At 29.3% G+C, this 21,946-nt stretch overlaps 1 protein-coding gene across 2 annotated transcripts in view; it reads right to left on the reverse strand.

The window, feature by feature from the left end:
• LOC124956711 overlaps positions 1 to 21,946 on the reverse strand; it is a 338,980-nt gene that overhangs the window by 262,262 nt on the left and 54,772 nt on the right. For both annotated transcript variants that reach the window (XM_047512882.1, XM_047512883.1), the window contains exon 3: positions 8,451 to 8,648. In XM_047512882.1, the coding sequence (XP_047368838.1) occupies positions 8,451 to 8,648 (198 nt within the window). The remainder of the gene's footprint in view (positions 1 to 8,450; positions 8,649 to 21,946) is intronic.

Genomic DNA, 21,946 nt, shown 5'->3' on the forward strand with positions numbered 1-21,946 from the left:
TTCCTTTCATAAAAATAATTTACCGAGAGGACTTTAATGCGAAACACTACACACGTGTCCGTCCATATATGTGTGCGTATATGTATATATATGTGTATATGTGTGCGTGTGTGTATACGTAAGTACTTACTTTCTCTCTTTAGATTTAAACGCGAACTCACCCACGCTACTATGTCATCGTTAGATTCGCCATATTTCAATTTTTCCTTCATACGTTTTACATAATTATCCATAAATATCAACGTAAATATCGATCGGATCGATTAACACATTGCGAATGCTATTGAATGGGCAAAGATAGGATGGAGAGGTCAGGGATCAACGTCGTCGTCGTCGTCGTCGTCGTCATAGTCGTTGTTGATTGACAATCAATTTTTACATTGAAAATTTCATTTAAAAATATTTTCAAACGATTTTCAATGTTTAATATTTTACGTGTATATTGAAATTATAGTAATAATAAAAAAAGAAAACAAAAAAGGAAGAAAATATCTACTTGTTTAATAAAAATGAAATCTGATGTAAAACTTATGCCAATGAATTTTTACGTATATATTTTCTTCTTTTTTCTTTTTATCTTTAAGCAATTTTACAAATTTCATTTAAAATGAAAAAAAGAAAATGTCCCTTCGTAATATTTATATGTATATGTATTAATAATATAAGTTTATTTGAAAGAAATTTATTTTCTGATAAGATTAAAATATAGCGTGAAAAATGTGGCAATAAATTATTTTTTATCCCTTTTTATCTCATATACATATATTTTTTTTATTTAACAAATTTTCATTTTTTCTTTCCTTCTTTTATATATTTTTATCTAAAAATATAATAATTATCATTAATATGAAAAAAGTTTAATTTTTTGCATATATCGAAGAAAGAAAAAAAAAGATAAAAAATAAATAAAAGAAAAAGCATTTGATCAAATCTTCAGAAATTTGTGCTTTCTTTCTTTCCTCCTTTCTTGTCGTTTTCTTTTTCTTTTTCTTTTTAAATTAATCTTTTAAATTTGAACTTGAATTTTGTATCACATTGGTAACAATTTGAAAACAATTCACAATGGCACGAAACTTTCCGAACAACTTTGAAACTTTCTAATGTTATAAGAGTAATCGTTATATCTTACAATTGTCAAGTAAATTTTACGTGTGTCTGAAAATGAGATTTCTCGTTTCCTGTTAGTAATGTGCTAACACCATATCTCCGATGGATTTTAATGCTCTACAACGTCATATAACTATTATTAAGTTACAAACTCGTATATCTTATTACATTTTTTCCCAGCAAATTGGTTATATATATATAGGGTGGGCAAGAAAGTTTATAAATGTCTTTTTAAAATCAATTATATATTTTTTCGAGACTTTCTAGGTTAATTTCTTCTTAGCCTTTTTATTTTGTTTTTTATTCTTTCCTTTTTCTTTTTTTCTTTTTCTCTTTCAGATTTGAAAATTAAAAATCATACGGATGATCGTCGTCATGTACGATTATTTCATAATGAAAGAGATTTTTATTCGATCAGACAATTACATCTGTATGTGCAAATATTAAATCTCATTCTCTGTCAATTTGTTTTATTAAACAAATGTTTAAGAAAACTTAAATTTCTATTTTATAGATTTATTATCTTCGCAAAGTTATATAATATTTTTATTTCTTTTTCTTTTCCTTAGATAGATGACATTAAATGTGAAGAAAACGATAAAGAATGATCTATAAATCCATTTGAATCGAAAAGAAGTTAAGGTGTATCCCTTTGTAAATAAATTGTATTAACAAAAAAAAAAAAAAAAAAAAAGAAAAATCGTCTGGATCGATCTGTAATCTTAATGGATCGCTGGTTTCACGTTATATAAACTTTTCTAAATAGGTATAAATAAAAAAAAGGAAAGAAAAAGAGAGAAAAAAAATTAAAATATATATATCAGAGAAAGGGAGAGAATGAACAAAGCGTCATAGTTGGATCGAGAACGTTTATATCGAAACATTCGTGTAAACGAAAGCATGAGTCGAACAAGAGTATGATGGAAAGAATATAAAAGAAAGGAAAGGAATGAAAGATATTTAAAAGAAAAAATCGCGAGAAAAAAATCTTTTCTTTTTCTCGAATAAGACGAACAAAAAAAAAAAAAAAAAAAAAAAAAAAAAAAAAAAAAGAAAGAAAGAAAATTAAAAAACAATGTAAATAAATAAATAAATAAATAAATAACGAAACGTTTCACGGTAGCTTAGAGAGTGTTTAACCAAGCGACGGTGGATTAGCAGCTTAATCTATCCTTCCAATCGACACGAGTCCTTAACTCTCTCTCTCTCTCTCTCTCTCTCTCTCTCTCTCTCTTTTTTTCTCTTTCTATCTATCTTCTATCTCTATCTATATCTATCTCTTTCTCTCTTCAAGAAAAGTTAAGTAAGGTAACGAGATACCTAACATATACCCGTCGACATGCCGGATAGATACTTACACGCAAGCTCGCGTTAAATCAGTGTTAATAAAAGATATGAGAGGTACGACGATAAAAAAAAAAAAAAAAGAAAAGAAAAGAAAAAAACAACAACGAGAAAAGTCAAAAAAAAAAAAAGGAAAGGAGACGAAAGGGAAAAGAAAAATAAACGGACAGGAAGAAAACCAAACGTTAAACGTGAATGGAAAAAAAGGAAGTTAAGAAACAAAAATGAAAAAAAAAAAGGGGCCACGCAATAGTAAAGAAAAAGAAATAGCGAAGGACAAAGGAAAAAAGAAAGAAAAAAAAAAAAGAAAGGAAACAGAAAAAAAACAGCAGAGCCTCCTCCCCATCCAGCTCCCCTTCCCCCCCACCCCAAAAAAAAAAACAAGTACAAAAAGAGAAAATCGTTTGGATAGAAGGTACGAAAGTTTCTTCCTGTACGTTCCCGTAGACGTTAGGTAGGTGCTTATTACAAGGCGGTGTAATGGGCTTCCGCAAGTGCGAGTTCCGCGGATCGCAAGTCGTTTTCCGCGGGGCGATAACGACGAAAGAGAAAGAGAGAGGGAGAAAGAGATAGACAGAGAGAGAGAGAGAGAGAGAGAGAGAGAGAGAGAGAGAGAGAGAGACTTCGTGCATAATACACGAGAATGAAAGAGAAACATATATAGAGATAGATATAAAGGGAGTAAGAGAGATAGAGAGAGAGAGAGAGAGACTTCGTGCATAATACTCAAGAATGAAAGAGAAACATATATAGAGATAGATATATAGGGAGTGAGAGAGAGAGAGAGAGAGAGATAAAAGGAAGTAAAGAACAGCAGTGGCAACGTGATGTTAGCGGCCGCTCTCCCAGCAAATTAAAGTGTGTATAATGAGTAGCCGAAGGTGCGATCATTCAATTAATATCCGAGACGACGCGCGAGCGACCAGGTGGAAAGTTCTCGGGCACCCTATCTACGCCGGCATACTTTGACTAAGCTCTATTACACACTTTCGAGAGTTACCAGTTCTAACACATATGCATACATATATATATATATATATACATCTATATATATATATACACATAGATACATACATGGTCACATATGTGGGGTGTCATTTTTATTATTATATCTTCTCGTTTATCGAGAATATTACGAATTTATATTTAATCGATATGGTATACGAAGATTTATATTATTCGATTGGATTTATCACGATTATTAGTTAATTATTATTATCACTAAAATATATCCTCATTAGAATAATAATAAGAAGAAGAAGAAGAAGAAGTAGAAGAAGAATAAGAATAAAAATAATAACATAGGTAATCGAAAAAATTCATTGAAAGAAAATTTAATGTGAAATCTAAATATTAGATAGCCAATAAATACTATACAACTATTATATAGGCAACGAGGTATATAAGTCCAAAGGATGGACTTCAAAGTGAAAGGCGAGGAAACTGACTTCCAATTAAATTGTATCTCCTTTAAAAGAACTGACCGGCTACTGCTCCTGCTACACATACACAGACACACACACAGGAACACATGCAAGTCTCTTCGTAACTCTTCCTTCTTGGCTTTCGTTTCATTTATAATATATATATATATATATATATATATATATTATTAAAAAAAAAGAATGATAATGAATGATCCTTTAATATAGCATAACTACGCTCCAATCATTATATCGAATAATAATCCAAAAATAAACGTAGATGCATGAGACAATAATATTTATTGATACACCCTATACATATATATATATACGTATATTTATATAGCAATAGTATCTATATATTAGTAATCAGAATGAAATACATTTTACACTTATATGTTACAAGAGATATCAATTTAAACAACTAATTCTAAAGAATATTTATGTAAGAACGAAAGTCGATGTGATCGATAAACGAAAAAACAAAAAAAAAAAAAAAAACAAAAAAAAGAAAATAAAAAATAGAAAAAAAAAACAAATCAGAAAAAGAAAAACTAAAGGAAACCTCCTCGAGAAAAAAAAGGCACGGTATGAAAAGAAAGAAAGAGAAGAGAATTGAAAAGATCGAACGATCGGTAGAAGATAACATCAAATAAGGATAATTTTGTGGTATATATATATAATGACAACGAAGTTAGGCTCACGAGAAAATGGTTCCTCCTCTGGATACAGGTTGAAAATAATCGAGTAAACGGCTCAACGTAGGGGCAATAATGAGTGTCCAGGATGATAGGAAAAAAAAAAAAAGAAAAAGGAAAAAAAAGAGTAAACGAAAGAAAAAAAGGAAGAAAAAAGAGACGAAAAAAAACAAAAAAAGAAAAAGAAAAAAAGAAGAAAGAAAGAAAAAAAAAAGCGAAGGAAAAAAAGAACGGTTAAGTTCACGCGAAGAAACCGGCAGCTGTCACGGTCCATAACGTTTTATCACCATGCCGCGAAACATCTTCAAAGAATATAGCTGTAATAACTATAGAAATTGATTTCCTCGTGAGATCATTGGAAGGAACCAAGTAAGTAACCAACCAACCAACCAACCAACCAACCAACCAACCAAGCAACCAACCAAGCAACCAACCAAGCAAGCAACCAAGCAAGCAACCAACTAACCAAGCAACTAAGCAACCAAGCAACCAAGCAAGCAAGAAAGCAAGAAAACAAGCAAGCAGGCGTAAATACAAGAAAAAAGAAAGAACGAAAGAAAAAAAAAGAGAGAGAGAGAAAGACAGAAAAGGAAGAAGAAGAAGAAGAAGAAAAAGACAGGAGTATATTTCTCTTATTTACTCTAATACACAGAATGGAAGTCGCATAAATGCAGAAAACGGATGGTACCTGGTATTACCGGACCGGAAACTAAACTAAGACCGGCACAGATAGATATTTACGTGTACCTTCCGCACCGCGACCACCGTGGCCGTTTCTTCGGTTAATACGATGACAACCCGCGGAGAGATTCTTATCTTATCTCGATCTAAGATCGAGAGGCAAACGCGTGCCTCGAGTCTTTGCCAACTCGGAAATGTTACTAAGTACTGTCGTACTAAATGCGACGAGAAGAATAAAGGAGGGGAGGGTTAAGGAGTGGAGTGTAGGGGGGGTGGGGGTGGGAGGGGGGGTTAACGCTAATACGCTACAAACTCTAAATGCATACCAACCAACGAAAGATTAGAAATTGGCTCCTGTTTCTTATTACGTAATTTCATATAAGTGGGAGGGCGGGGGGTGGGGGGTGGGAATAAGGATATGGACCTGGAAGAGGGGAAACTTGTTAATATGGTATTACATATAGTAAGTGATTAATAGAAATATGAGAAGAATAAAAGAAAAGAGAGAGAGAGAGAGAGAGAGAGAGAGAGAGAGAACAGATAGAAGAAAAAAAAAGAAATAGAAAAAAGTTATCATCTTCAATATCCTCTTACATATATACGTATAAAATTGATGATATTTATTATATTAATTGTTGTACGTTCAAATCTATTAGGTCAGTTCAAAAGTTCGTGCGCATTAGTAGCATGTATGGGATTCGCGAAATGCGCACGAACTTTTGGACTGACCTGATACATATCTAATTTGAACATCGTAAATTTTAAGAGATTTTTTTTTTTATGGCAGAAAGATATAACTATAAGAATAACTGGATGGGTGAATGGGAATATCGGGGGAGGGGGCGGGAGAAAGAAAATGTATATCTCTTATGGTTAGCCGTATCGTACCATAATCGTACCGTATCGTACCGTACCGTATTGCACTGTACTATACCGCACCGCGTCACGTCGCCGTGTGAAACAACGGGCATCGCTAACTTGTTCTCTCGCTAGTAGACGTTACTAAGGGGCACAACCGAGTTCACTCGGCTGACCCTATTAGGTGGCCATTAAATCGACACGGTATCTCCTCTCGTGTGTGCCATTGGGACAAATGCCAACCGTTTCCTGGAACATCTGCGTGAAAAGGATTTCTCTTTCCTGGTATAGATCATCCTAAGTATAAAGTAAGTAAGTAAGTAAGTAAGTAAGTAAGTAAGTTAGAGACGATGTACCACGGAACAGTAAAGGAACTCGATAGGTAGGTAGGTAGGTAGGTAGGTAGGTAGGTAGGTAGGTAGGTAGGTAGGTAGGTAGGTAGGTAGGTAGATAGATAGGTAGTATAGGTAGATAGGTGGTAATGTTGAAAAAAAATCTTTCATCTTGATTGTGAGAAGAGGCAGAAGGAGAAAAGAAGAAATATTTGAAAAAATATAAAGAAAAAAGAGAGAGAGAGAGAGAGAGAGAGAGAGAGAGAGAGAGAGAAATAGGATAACAAAAGAGAAAAAATAGTATACAAAAGAAAAAAAGAAAACAGGAAAAGAAAGTCCTCAGACGTCTCTTATGTGTGCCAATATCGATTTTTTACATACACATATATACCAACCATAAATCCTAATAAGTACGTAATTAAGATGGTTGAACCCATAATAGAGATTTCTTTTCTATCTCTCTCTCTCTCTCTTTCTCACGATGTCCCAATAATAGATTATTACTCTGTTTTCATGTAAATTTTCATGGGAACGAATAAGAGATGACGATTGTTTCTATGGTCGATGATACCGTAACCTTAACGGTTTCGAAGACTAGGACACTAAGACGGATGTTTGATTTTGGCAAATAGGCTTTCTAAATTTGCCATACTCGAAGATGATATATACTTCCGCCAACCATGACACGTTTTCTTTTCGCCAATGCTAACTTATAATTTATAATACTCGTCTGTGATTAATAATTTTCCTGATTATATTTCTTTACAATTTATTTAATAATAATTATCTAATAATGTATATATATATTTTTTTTTTATATAAAATAATAATAACACTTCAAAATAAAATAATACTCCAGGTAATCTATGTAATATATTATATAAATATTTATATAAAATATAATTATATAAAATAAAAACTTCATATGGATTCAGTGGATTATTTAATATTATATATATATATATATATATATATAATATAATATAATATATATATTTTTTTCTTATAATATATTAATATTTATTATTTAATTTATTAAAAATTAAAAAAAAAAAAAAAGAAAATAAAGCATACCTTAGCATATAGAAATATCGATAAACATTATAGTAATAATAATAATAATAAAATTAAAACATTGAATTTGTTATTAATTTTAATGATTTGTTTTCAATAGACGTTAATAAATAAATTTCGTTGTCCCTTCTCCATCATCTACCCTTCGACCACGTCTATAAGGGTAAATTCTAAAAGCACAAGAGTAACACGTGCCTTCTCGAGGGTTAATTTGGCTTATCGTAGTGTAGTTTGGATTTCGTGCGTTTACAAAAGCGTCGGACCAAGCTAACGATATCCCGACTTTACCACACTATACTATACTATACTATATCATACTATACTATAGCATACTATACTATACTATACTGTACTATAGTAGTAGTAATAGAAGCCGCGAGCATTAATTAAGATTCTCTCTCGTTTGAAAGGAATCAAACGAAGGGTACTGCTCAATTTTGGGGAGCTAACGACTTATACTTATTTAAAAGGGGTGAGATTATTAATTAATTGACTTACGACCATTTAACACTTAAAATATCAAACCAATGAAATCGAACGATTTTATATTGAACTTGTATTTCCTTTTTTCTTTTTTTTTCAAATAAAATAAATGGAAAACATAACAGTCAATAAAAAATTGTCTTTCTTATAAACCTATATATAGGTTTTTTGCGTTTAGGTGAAAAACAACATTTGTATAAAAAAAAATGTTAAATAATAACTGAATAAAAAAAATATATATATATATAATCAAATAACTATTAAATAATATATTTAAATAACTTATTAAAAAATATATGTATATATAATGTACTTCTCAACGAGATACGGATAATTTTATGAAACTTTTGTAATTTTCGTGAAATACGGAGATCAAAAAAAAAGAAAAGAAAAAACTAGGAAAGATTAAAAACAAAGAAAAAATGAAAAAGAAAAAAGTAAAAACTTACCGTTTCTGAGGCGACGCTTTTCACCTTGGAGAGTAGAAACGCAGCTGGTGATAGATAAGACTTGACAAAGTTCTCCAGGTTTCCATGATAAGCGCATACTAAAATGTCACGGGCCTGTCTTATCAAAAGATTGATAACACCATCGCCATAAATTGGTCCAAGTAGATTCCTTACTAAGGAGGCGACATCACCGCGAGCCTGAAACAGAGAACCCCTTTCATTCTTCTTGCGTTATCACTATAAACGCAAGCAAATTAATTAAACTTATGATATCTAACGTTAAGCATATATCAACATTCGAAGACACTGAGAAACGTTGTATATTTTCTTTCTTTACATATGTAATTTTATTTATCTTCTTATCCTTTTCTCTTTTATAATCTTAACCAACGTCATTGGTTATCTAAACGTGTATGTATGTAACATAAACTGACCTCGTTATGGTCATAACAAGCAAATGTTACTTTAATAGAATTTTATTGAAATTAAAAAAAGACATATAGATAAGAAACGAGAGAAGAAGAAAAAAAAACAATTAATATAAAATTCCCAAAGGAATACAAATCTTTTCTTATTATATCATGTTATATTTAGACTATTCTATGACAACTTTATTATACTGAAATATTAGTAATATAATTATTATATTATTATTTCATTATTAAATAACAAATTTGCAATTCTACTTGAAATTAAAGGACTTATTTTTATCTATAAATATATAGAATTTATATATATTTATATATTATAGAAATCTTAAATGTATAAATATATATATATATATATATATATATATATAAAATAAGATATAAAAAATAAATATATATATATATATATATATATATATATATATATATATATGATTAATCGGGGCTATTATTATTTTCTATATTTTAACATAAATAATTGCTTGACATATATAAATAAAAAATCGATCAATATCTAATCCCGACGAATTTTTTTCTTTTTATTTTTTAATTCTTTTTATAATATATAAGAAATCGAAGAAGATGGATTACGAAGGACAAGTGCGGTGATGGTCGAACATGTGGGTGCATTGTATTCTGTGTGCGGCATCGTTGCAACGATGTGCATAAACATCGCGGTTTACTGGGCCACTCACGAGGAAGAGGAATACCACGATGTAACCATTATACGTTCACCAAGTCGACGTCCGCCCACGTACGTGTTTCCGCCCTCATCGTACTTGTAGACACACGTATTTATACATATGTACGTGTATTACATATATATATATATTTTCTTTTTTCTTTTTTTGCATATAACTATTCGAGAATAATTTAACTTATCTTATTTGTTACATTTATACTCAAATTTTATTCCAAAAATATTATTTCAAACAATTTTATTAGAATATTTATAATTTTTTATTAAATTATTTAATTCTGTGTAATGTCATATATCGTGTATAATACATACACACGCGTTCCTTACATTCCTGTATATAATACAAAATTAAACACATTTATGTATATATATAGATAAAATTATTATAATTATATGTAATTATAATAAATATTTAAGTATATAATTTTAATTATAATTTTAAACATATAATAATAATTATAATAAATTATTCTAATTATATATAATTATATAATTTTGACATTGGTATATATAATTTTAACATTGTTTTTTTCTTTTCTATATGAATTTTTTGCTATTAATAGAGAGAGAGAGAGAGAGAGAGAGAGAAAAAACAATTTGAAAATTTTTTTATATGATTAAATTAAAAATGTTCAATTTTATCACGTAAACTTATTCGTCATTAATATCGTTAATGATATAATATATATTTTTCTTCTTTAAAGAGAATAAAAAATTCAAATTAAAAATCATTTCTAAGTCTCTTACGTTAGCGATAACAGGTTAAATTTCTCTTAAACGAGTTCCCCCATTTTCTGTGATATATTATACTCGTGTGAACTTTGAAAACCAAATGAGATTCTATTTATCATAGGAAGAAGGTGTATATTGCGGACGAATGTGAGTTGCGTCCCACGATGCACCGACATCGGTCATAAAATTGCAACTCTCGGTGTCCGTCGGTAACAATATTTGTTTAGTTAGAATTTATGAGTGAAAGGGTGAGTAGAGAAGGAACATGAAGGGCTCATATGGGGTCTCCCGCATCCCTTTGGAATATTCTCGATAGGGGATGAACTAGAGATAGGTAGGGTAGTGATGATAGCGGAGGGAGAGGGGAGGGTGGAAGAGGAGTGGTATGGTATAGGGGTCGTTTTGTACTCCGAACATAAATTAACTGCGATTCACATGCCACTGATTTTAATCGTCTACCTTATTCAGCTATGTTGTTTTATTAATGTTATTTACACACATGAAAGATCATAGTCCGATTTATCATCGTATATTTATAATTTATAATATAGCTTATAACATAACATGATTTATATGATTATATTGTAGGTAAATATATTTATTTTCCCCTTTTATTTTTATTATACTTATTATTATTTATTATTATTATATTACATTATATATTTATTACTATAATTATTATTATTATTAATATTAATATTATTATTATTATTATTATTATTATTATTATTATTATTATTATTATTATTATTGATTCTTATTATTATATTACTATTTGTTATTATTATTATCGCTCAATATTACATATTACTCTGTCGATTATTTATTATTAATATTATTCAATTATACTTTAATCTGGTCACATCGATTAAGTCAATTATTATAAATTGTTTTAATAAAAATAAATTTTGAATGTTAAACGAAATAATGATTTGTAAGAAAAAAAGAAAACAAATACACATATATATAAATTTTCGTAAATTAAAGATAAAATAAAATGAAACGTAAAAGAAATCTATCTCGTCTATATCTCTTTAAAACTTTTTATATGAACCTGATTTGACATGCCGGCAACCCTACGGAATTGTAATAAAACGAGCGCACCAGGGTATCTCTTGATTAGCTTCTTTGTTTTCGTCATTCGCTTTGTCTAACCTCATCCCTCTTTTTAATTCCAATGCTTTTTCATAAACCATGTTAATTTACATTTTTAACGAGAATATGACCACACCTGAATGTATTTTCTCGCGATTACCAATCTACATTCCCTCGAAATATCCTTAAATTTGATTCCTTCGTATGTTGTAATCGATTTTTCAATGAATTTAACAAAAGAATATTAAAATTAATAATCGTTTGTTTGCAAATGAAACATAATCCAAATTTTATAAATATAATAAAACATTATCGTATACGATGTTACAAATTTTATATTTTTTTATAAAATTTATATTAAATTGTTCGTATATAATATTTTTAATGTATAAAATTGATCATATTATAATTTATTATACAGATATATATATATATAATTTTTATAATATCATATACAATATTAAATGGTATATATATATATATTATGTTTCATAGAGTATTAAGTATAAATATTATTATAGATACTTTATAAATAAACAAATAGAATGTAATTTTGTATCAAATATAAAAAACGAAAAAGAAAAGAAAAACACCCACGATTTCTTACGTTTACTTATAAATCATTGCAAAAAAGATACGTGTAATAAAAAATAACTTTATAAATCCTTCTTCTTCCTTTACGATTCATTCATAAAAAAAAAAAAAAAAAAAAAAAAAAAAAAAAAAAAAAGAAAAATAATCAAAGAAAGAAAGAAAGTAAAAGGATTATATTCATACGAATTAAATATATAAATTTTCAAGGAATCGAATCGAGAGAAGAAAGAGAAAAAAACAAAAAGAGGGAAAAAAAAAAAGAAAAAGAAAGAAATTCGAAAAAGCCACAAGTTGATCTCTTTTCCCTCTCCGTTCTCTTTATCTATCCCGATATATTTACCGATCTCTTCTTCCGAGTTTCTATATCGATTTAAAACACTCGACGACCCCTTCTCATCTGGCTACGCTTCTCGAATTTCAAACCAACCTCGCAGCTCCTCTAATTTGCATCACGGACACATTTATTCAGCTAGGAACTTCGATTATTCACCCCTTATGGTATCCAATGGTTACCGTGCGTACCTTTCCGAGAGAGAGAGAGAGAGAGAGAGAAAGAGAGAGGGAAAGAGAGAAAGAGAGAGAGAGAAAGAGAGGAAGAGTACTTACGAGGGATGTCACCGTGCAAATATTTCCAATTCTCATCGATCAATTGAAATAGAAAACGAAATCGAAAATGGTAATATAATGAATGATGACGCACGAGTACTACTCGTTGTTAAATCTACAATGAATATTTCTTTTTTTTTCTTTTTTTCTTTTTTTTTTTCATTTTGCCCTCCAAATACTTATTCGTAAGTCAAACAAACTCGTTAGGGGACTATAATGACTTTAATGGAAGAGAAATGAAAAAGTAATTATACACACACACGCACACACACACACACAGACATATATATATATATATATACCTAACTCTCTAGACTAAATTCAAACAATACGAACATCCTGTCGATCGAGACGAACATTTTATCGAAACGATTCAATCGAAATATTCTTGGAACGTCGATAGATATCAAATGATCCTCTGCCTTCCTTTTTACGCACTCTGAACACCCTACGGGATTGAAACAACAACGCGGAAAAAAAAGGAAACGAAAAAAAAAAAGAAGAAAAAAAAACGAAACAGACGAAAAAGAAAAATAAAAAAGAAAAAAGAAACAACATTGCAAGAGATAATTCTCGGCTGAACGAATAAAACGAACGCGATATCTTTGTATGTAAAACGTTCAACTGAATATTTCAACAATACGATTTTTATCTATGGATCATCCTAACTGTTTCTAATGACGCTGCTAGTATGTTTTTGTAAAAGAGAAGAAAAAAAAAAAAAAAAAAAAAAAACAGATCACAAATAATTACCAAAGACGTTATTAAGAATATTTGAGATTCGTCATTATTTTCTTTTTTCTTTTTTCTTCTTTTTTCTTTTTTTTTTCTTTCCAATCATTCTCATAACGACAATAATAATTATTATTAGAAATATCGATAGCTTTATGGATAATTTTTACGTCGAATAAAAAAACTTTCGAAATCGAACGACCTTTTAATATTTTCGTGCCCATTCAAGATCAAATAATAATTGTCATAAAGTAAATATAAACAACAACGTCCAAAAGAAAAAAAAAAGAGAAAAAATAAAAAAAAAAATAATAATAATAATAAAAACGAAAGAAGAAAGAAGGAAGCAAGAAAAAAGAAATGCAAAAGGAAAAAAGAAAAAGGAAGAAGAGGAAAAAAGAAAAATAATAAACAGAGCTTTGAGCGACATTAATTAAATCTCTTAGAGAAAATGAGGATGAAAGAAAAAAGAGAAAAATAAAAAAAAAAACAAAAAAAAAATAAGAAAAAAAACAGAAAGAAAAAAAGAAAGAAAGAAGGGGGGAAAAAGAAGGAGAAAGAAAAGAAATGAAAGAAATCTATCGGAAGTTAACCGAGCTCATTACACAATATACCAGAAGCACCGGTGTGTTATCCATCAATGCTCGGCACTTAGCAATCGCGAGAAAATACCACGGTTGGAGAGAGAGAAAGAGAGAAAGAGAGAAAGAGAGAAAGAGAAAAAGAGAGAAAGAGAGAGAGAAAGAGAATTTTACATAAACGAGCAAAGGAGAGGACCGATAGATAGGTATTAGGGTTGTTGAAGGGTGCAGACGAAGAGGAGAAGGATAAAGAATACATGTAGATGGAAGAGAAAGAGGAGGAGATGAAGGAGAAGAAGAAAGAGGAAGAGAAGGAGGAGAAGGAAGAAGAGGAGAAGGAGGAGGAGGAGTACCAAATGGGAACGTGCATTAATCAAATTCTCTCTAAGCGGAAAGGTAAGGTTAACGGATCAAATGTCTCGCTTAGTATTTCGATAAAATTGCAAATCGTCTATCCTCATAGACGGTAGATAACCACCGTTAACGACTTAAACATATTTTTCATATATTCACATATTATTTATTCATATTCAAATCGAATTTATATACCATAGAGTGACACGACGTCTAAACGTTTAAATCCTTAAACGATAATAACTTAAGAGACGTTTATTAAAATTATCGCTTATACATCGCTTGTAAAATCATCAATTACTATGTAATGGTTTTAACTATTTATGTATATTGCTATTTATCGTACCGGTCAGTCTAACTATCACGAAAATTTATTCGTTGGACGATTGAACTTTATTTTCTTTAATATTCCTTTATATATATATATATATACATAATAATTATATTATATATATAATAACTAAATTATATATATATATATATAATTAATAAATAAATATATATATATAAACGGACGGACAATGCACCCGCGATCGGAGTACGTAAAAGGCGGCGCCATTCGATTCCAAGCAAACTCGAATGCAATTGCAATCGTGTAACGACGTCTCAATCCAACCACGGTGCATTCCAGGGATTTGTTTCCACTCAGATTACAACTACAGATATCGCGGTCGCGAGCGACCTATATTTCATGCCAGAAACGAGAACCGCATCGATCCGATTCATTTAATTCGCCAAGTTTCGTAATGCCTGAGCCCGCGAAAAGCATGCTTCGCTTTTGAGATAACGTTTATATATCAATATAACTGTATATACCTGTTTGTATATATATATATATATATATATTCACATGTATACATATTCATATACATTTCGATTTATATATATACATATTCGTATACATATACATCGAAATAACTTTAAGTTACTTTCAAAGCTATTTCTACGTATATATCTACACATATATATATATATATATACATACAAATATACTACATATATATATATATAATAAAATAACTGTGTATATATGTATAAGATGTATATTTATTTATTATAATATATATAAACTTATTTTATATATATATATATATATATATATATATATATATATAATTTATACATTATTAGAAATACAAAATATGTGTCCACATATATCTACAAATGTAAATATATATATATATATATATATATATATATATATATATGTATGTGTTTATATATATTAATATTTATGTATATATATATATGTATATAATATGTATATATATTGTACATAAAGCAAGGATTTTAACGAAGAACGTTGCGTGTATCTGATCGTGGATCATCAGCAGCAGCGCATGGCCTATGACTTTGGCTAGTTACGCCGGTGAAAGTCAAAGAAGAAAGTTCTTAATACGTAATTTTTTATCTCTTTCCCTTTTTTTTTCCTTTTGTATATTTTTTCCCCCTCCCCTCTTCTCTTTTTTCTTCTTCTTCTTACCTTTTTTACCTCATTACGTATTATCTTCCACTTATCTCAGAAAATTTATTATTTTGTTACGATGTAATAAACGATACCAATCGAATTTCATGATCATTTAAAATAGATTACGATCGTTCTCCGTGAATTTATTCGACTCGTATCCTTATCATAATTGTTTATCGTTTCCTAATGATATATATATATATATATATATATATATATATATATATATATATATTTTAATTCGAAAAAAAGAAAACGAGCTAATTCGAGCTAAAATGGAAGGGTGAGTATTTTTTTTTGGTTGGGGTTGTGACGGCATGAGATGTTTATACATCTTTACCGTAATGAGATATAATTTTTTTAAAAATCAATAAAATCTCATATATTAGTCCGAACAAATTAGTCTATTTAATTGAATTGCTCGAATGTTTACTTTGAAAGTGATATAATTTAATTTCCATGAACGAATCGATTTAATAATTGTGTCAATGGAAACATTCAACTTTATGGCAACGCCTCACGTGAATCTTGATCTGCAATTTTCTTCTTTCTTTTATCTTATTTCTTTCGTTTTTAATTTCGTTTGTATACTCTATTCTTATTATTAAACTTTTTTACAATATTACATGGAAAAATGTTTATCGAGGGAAATGCATTTTTATGTGAAATGCATGTTCGATAATAATTTTTTTTTTGTTAGATATATTGTAAAATTATTTGATTAATTAAAAAAAAAAAAAATGATTTACTTCGATGAAAATAATATATAATTCTATTTTGCGATGAAAGATGAAAAAAAAACAAACAAACAAACAAACAAACAAACAAACCATAGCCATATAATAAAATTGAACGTGTCTGTTTTATTTATTAACGCATAACAAACCTATTAGCGTTTCTTACAGCAAAATATTCTTTTATAAAAAAACATTAAATATCTTCATAAATAAAGAAAAGTAAACAAATATATATATATATATATATATATATATATATATATATATATGTATAAGAAAAAAAATAAATAAATAAAAAGAAAATAAAAGAAAGAAAGAAAAATTCATATCCCATAGAAATTTCATTCCATACAATTTTCTCATTTGTAAATAATCGATTAACTTAATATCATTATTTAAAAAAAAAAAAATATATATATATATATATACACACACAGACACACTAATATATAGATAAATGTTTTCCTTTTATTATTGATAAACACACAAACAATATCAGAGATCATTAGATCGAAACATTGGCGTTTGCCTAAGGAATTAGTCGCTGCAGGTCGTAACGACGGGTCATGGCTGTGCCATAGTCTCTATATAGGACAATGACGTCACCATGGCTTACCTACGAGAGCAGAGTATATAAAATGTATCCGGTGGGTGTGTCGCTCCCATACCCTTTGTGACTCCGACTGGCGCTAGGAGCGACGAGGCCGCTATTATAAACGCCGCTGTTTAAACGCCGCGTAAACGGCCGCGCACGAAAGGGAAGGTAATCGTGCGGAGCACGACCGGATTCTATTTTGTCAAGACTATACCACCCGATATGGCTAATATAAATTCCTGAAACACCTTTTAATACAGAACTATTAATACAGAAGAGCCATCATGAATTTGCCCGTTTAACGTCATTAATTCTTATCACACCTATCGTCAAACTGACAAATTATTTTCTTCTTCTTCTTCTTCTTTTTCTTCTTCGTCTTCTTCTTGGTCTTTCATCATTTTCTTTTTTTTTTTTTGTTTTTGTTTAATAATTCATAATTCATTCAATGAATCGGCTGTTCGATCGGTCAAGTCGATTAATTAATCGATTAAATATTAATCAATCGATTAATATTACAGATTAATTCAATCAAATTAATCGATCGATTAATCGACGCTTTTTCAATTTCTCTCTTTCTTTTTTTTTTTTTTCTTCTTCTTCTTTTTCTTTTTAATTTTAATTTTAATTATCGAAAAAGCACTCGGCGGACTCCCTCGCTTTTTTATATTCGTAATTAATCAACATAATTTGCGATCATTTAATCTCATTTATATAAAAGAAAGAAAAAGCTCATATGTATAAAAGAAAGAAAAAAAAATTAGAATATAAATTTCTAAATAATTATTCGAAATAAATTTCGAACGTATATCCTAATATATTTTTATATTTTATATATCTACGTAAAAAAAAAAAAAAAATTTATATCCTATAAAAATTTCAATTCGAATTTTTCTCCATTGAAAATAATCGATAAACTTACTATTATTATCTGAAATATAATATATATAAAAATAAAAAAAAAAGAACCCTGTAATAATTTTATTATATATATATATATATATATGAATTTTTCTCGTTCGAAAATAATTGTATTATCCTTCGGATATATTCGAATTATTATTCCAATTTAAAAGAAAAAAAAAAAAACAGAAAAAAAACGAAAGAAAAAGAAAAAACAAACGAACGAACGAGCAAACAAAAATTATCGAGGAGATCGATAAAAAAAAAAAAAAACAAAAAAAAAAAAGAAAAAGAAAAGAAAAAGAAAAAGAAAAAAAAATAGAAAGAAAGAAAGAATAAAGAAGAAAGAATATTTTCTTTCACGAAGAATGAAATGCAACGATGGGTTCCCATATCATCCCAATAGACATTCAAGATTTATATTCTCTATCCTACGATCACGATTCTAATTCTTTTATTAGGTATGGGCAAACGAACGAAAGAAAGTTCGAACTCTCAGGCATCAGTTCGTATTTCAATCATGAATAAACACATACACACACACACACACAAACACAGACACAAACACACACACAGAGATACATATATATTTATACGAATATAAATAGAATAGATAGTTACATCGAGTATAGAAATAATCGAAAATGAGGAGGACGCTTGCACTACCATAATTGCACGCTTAAATTTGCGTTACACGCCAAATCGCGTGACGTTAAAGGATAAAACGCGAGTCGGCGATTCTCCAATCACCTTCCACGAATCATTCACTTCCTCGAGATATACATATGTATAATATAATACATGAGTAAGTAAGTCGTCGTACTCGTCGTTGTCGTGGTCGTGGTTATGGTCGTGGTCGTGGTCTTGGTCATACTCGTCGTATCTTTCAAATGGTGAAACCTACTCTCCAGTTTCGATAAACACATTATATCAAAGGAAGTTTCGATCGTAAACACAATTATTGCTCAATATTAATTTAATCCAAACACACACACGCACACAAATATAATACATACATATATATGTAAGTTTTATAGATAATATAAGTATAATAGATAATCATTGAAACTCTAATTCAATTATTGATATCGATCCTCCCCTTTTATCTCTTTCATTTTTTCAAACACGATAAGTACTTAAGTAAATAAATAATTAAGTCGATATATATATATATATATATATATATCGTCATTTTAATTTTCTTTTTTTTTCGTATCAATCAAATAATTATTTCGAAATGGACAGCTATCTCTCTCTCTCTTTCATACACACACACACACACTCTTTCTCTTTTTCTCATTCTTTTTTTCTTTTTCATTTTGTCTCTCTCTTTCTCTTTCTATCTGTATTTAACCACGTCGCAACATAAAAGGTAAGATACGAATAAAAGAAATAACCTGGTGGATTTTAATAACAGTAATCGTAAGGTGGCAAGGCGTTTCACCATCTCCCAAGCTCGGCATCAATTATCCACTTCTCGACTCATTCGCGTGAAAATTAGACGGGCCATAAATTTCATGAAATTATCATCCATCTCGTTCTAGTACTGGAGTTTTCGCACTCGTTTTCGCGCTAAACGTATATCCCCGATATAACGTTTCCAGTTTATTCCACCTCCGAGTTTATATTTGCCACGAGCATCGTAAACGAAGAAGAGGAGAGAAAAAGAAAGAGATAGAGAGAGAGAGAGAGAGAGAAAGAGAGAGAGAAAGATCGTGTGAATCGATTCAAGTACCATACTTGAAACTTTCCTACCTCTTTAAATAACAATAAGTTACACAAAATGAAAATAATAGCTTTAAAACATTTCCAATCTTTCATACTACGTTCTATAATAAGACATTTTTTTTTTTATTATTATTAAAGTTAACACGTTTTCATAATTAATGTTCAGGATGTGTGTAAAATTATTTTCATTCGTTCAACGAATCTTAAATTTTATAATTCATTCCTATTCTAAAAGAAATTTTTTATTGGGTCGTGTTTCGCAAAAAAAAAAAAAAAAAGAAAAAAAAATAGAAGAAAATAGAAAAAAAAATAGAAAAAAAAGAAGATAAAAAATAAGCAAATTTATAAAATAAAAAAAAGAAACAGAAAAATTATTAATATTGAACATGCTTATCAATATACGATCGTACACGCATTCAATGAAATTCTTATTATAAAATCGAATTCGATCGAATCGATTGATGATTTAGTTACATCTTAAATCGATAGCAAGAAAGAAAGAGCAAAAAAGAAAAAAAAAATACGAAAAACAAAAGAGAGAGAGAGAGAGAAAATTGTAATAGCGAAAAAGAAAGAAAAAAAAAAATAATTAAAAAGATAAAAAGATTTTATCGAGCGAATGTATTAATGTAAAACCGATGATCGAGCGTCACAAGCAATGTTTGATCGACCTAAGATCGATCCAAGACCGATCCCAGTTCCGAAATAAAAAAAATATCTAGGAAGTGAAACGTGTCAGTGATTAATTCGATTCAACTTCTAGAAGTCACTATCGCCAAGCATGTTTCGCATGCACAACTCTCGCGCACCTTGCGTGTTGTTGTTGTTGATGTTGTTGTTGTTGCTGTTATTGTTGTTGTTGTTGTTGTTGTTGTTGTAATATTGGTAGTGGTAGTGATTGTGATAGTGATAGTGATGGTATTGCGCGCTTGCGCTTTCCTAACCACAATCGCCTAAATTAATTACATCTCCGGATACGATCGGTTGTAACAAGCCCGTAATAAACTTTGATCGTGACAAACCACCTACATACGAGTCTCTCATTAATTTCGACGTCGACCCGTATATATCTATCTCTTCGTATTTGCCATAATGATATAATAATAATATTAAAAATAATAATAATAATAATAATAATAATAATAATGATAATAATAATAATAATAATAAATAATAATGATAATGATAATGATAATAATAATAATAATAATAATAATAATAATAATAATAATAATAATAATATAACAATAAAAATTATTAGGATTTATAGTCTATAATAATCGAAAGATTTAACGATATATCCAAAAGTATTATCGATCGAAAAATTTGTCAATTTATTTCACGATTTCATCGATCGAAAAAGATTTACCGATTTATTTATTCGATGTATTAACTCTCTCTCTCTCTCTCTCTCTCTCTCTCTCTCTCTCTCTCCCCGTCCCTTCTCTCCTTTTTTTTTTCTTATCAAAGATCAATCAATTTTGGATAACATTGCAATATAATTCACGTATTTTTATCTTACGATAAATATAATATATTCATATAAAGATGTATGTAAAGAGAGATAAAAACAGAGAGAGAGAGAGAGAGAGAGAGGAGAGAAAAGAGAGAGGAGAGAAAAGGAAGGAAGACTTTCACTCGAAGTAAGGAGAACTCAAGTCACGTCGTCACGTCTATATCACTTCTTTGTGATAAACGATATTGAATAAAAGAGAACGAAGAGATAAAGAAAATAAATAAGCAAATAAAAAAGAATTGATTATTTATTCCATCCTCATTGTAAACTTTTCTTTACACCCTTATCACAATCCCCTCCTCGATATATTCACACCTTTTATCATGGAGTTTTTTTTATTCGCCAATTTTTTTTCTTTTTTCTTTTTTTTTTTTCTTTTTATTCGCTAAAACGAAAAACATTCACCCTATCTTCTCAATCTTTCAATGGTTCATCTTAATATTTAAAATTGTAAAGAAATCTCGCGAGAGATAAGTACAGAAGAGATGGGGGGATGAAGTATGATCGAAGGAGAGGGGGAAACAAGAGAATGGAATTTACTTTGGAAATCAATACATATCATACGATACATATTTTACGATACACTTGGCCATTGTAATAATAGGATTCTCGTATTTAGACGTTCGTACTTTGCAAGAACAAAGAAAAGAATATAATAATAATATTATCGTTCCATCGTGACTTAATACAACACTTTTGAGGTTAGGTAGGGTCTAGAGACTTTCCC

The sequence above is a fragment of the Vespa velutina genome, chromosome 23 (genome assembly GCF_912470025.1).
Source record: "Vespa velutina chromosome 23, iVesVel2.1, whole genome shotgun sequence".
In the NCBI taxonomy this organism is placed as follows: Eukaryota; Metazoa; Arthropoda; class Insecta; order Hymenoptera; family Vespidae; genus Vespa; species Vespa velutina.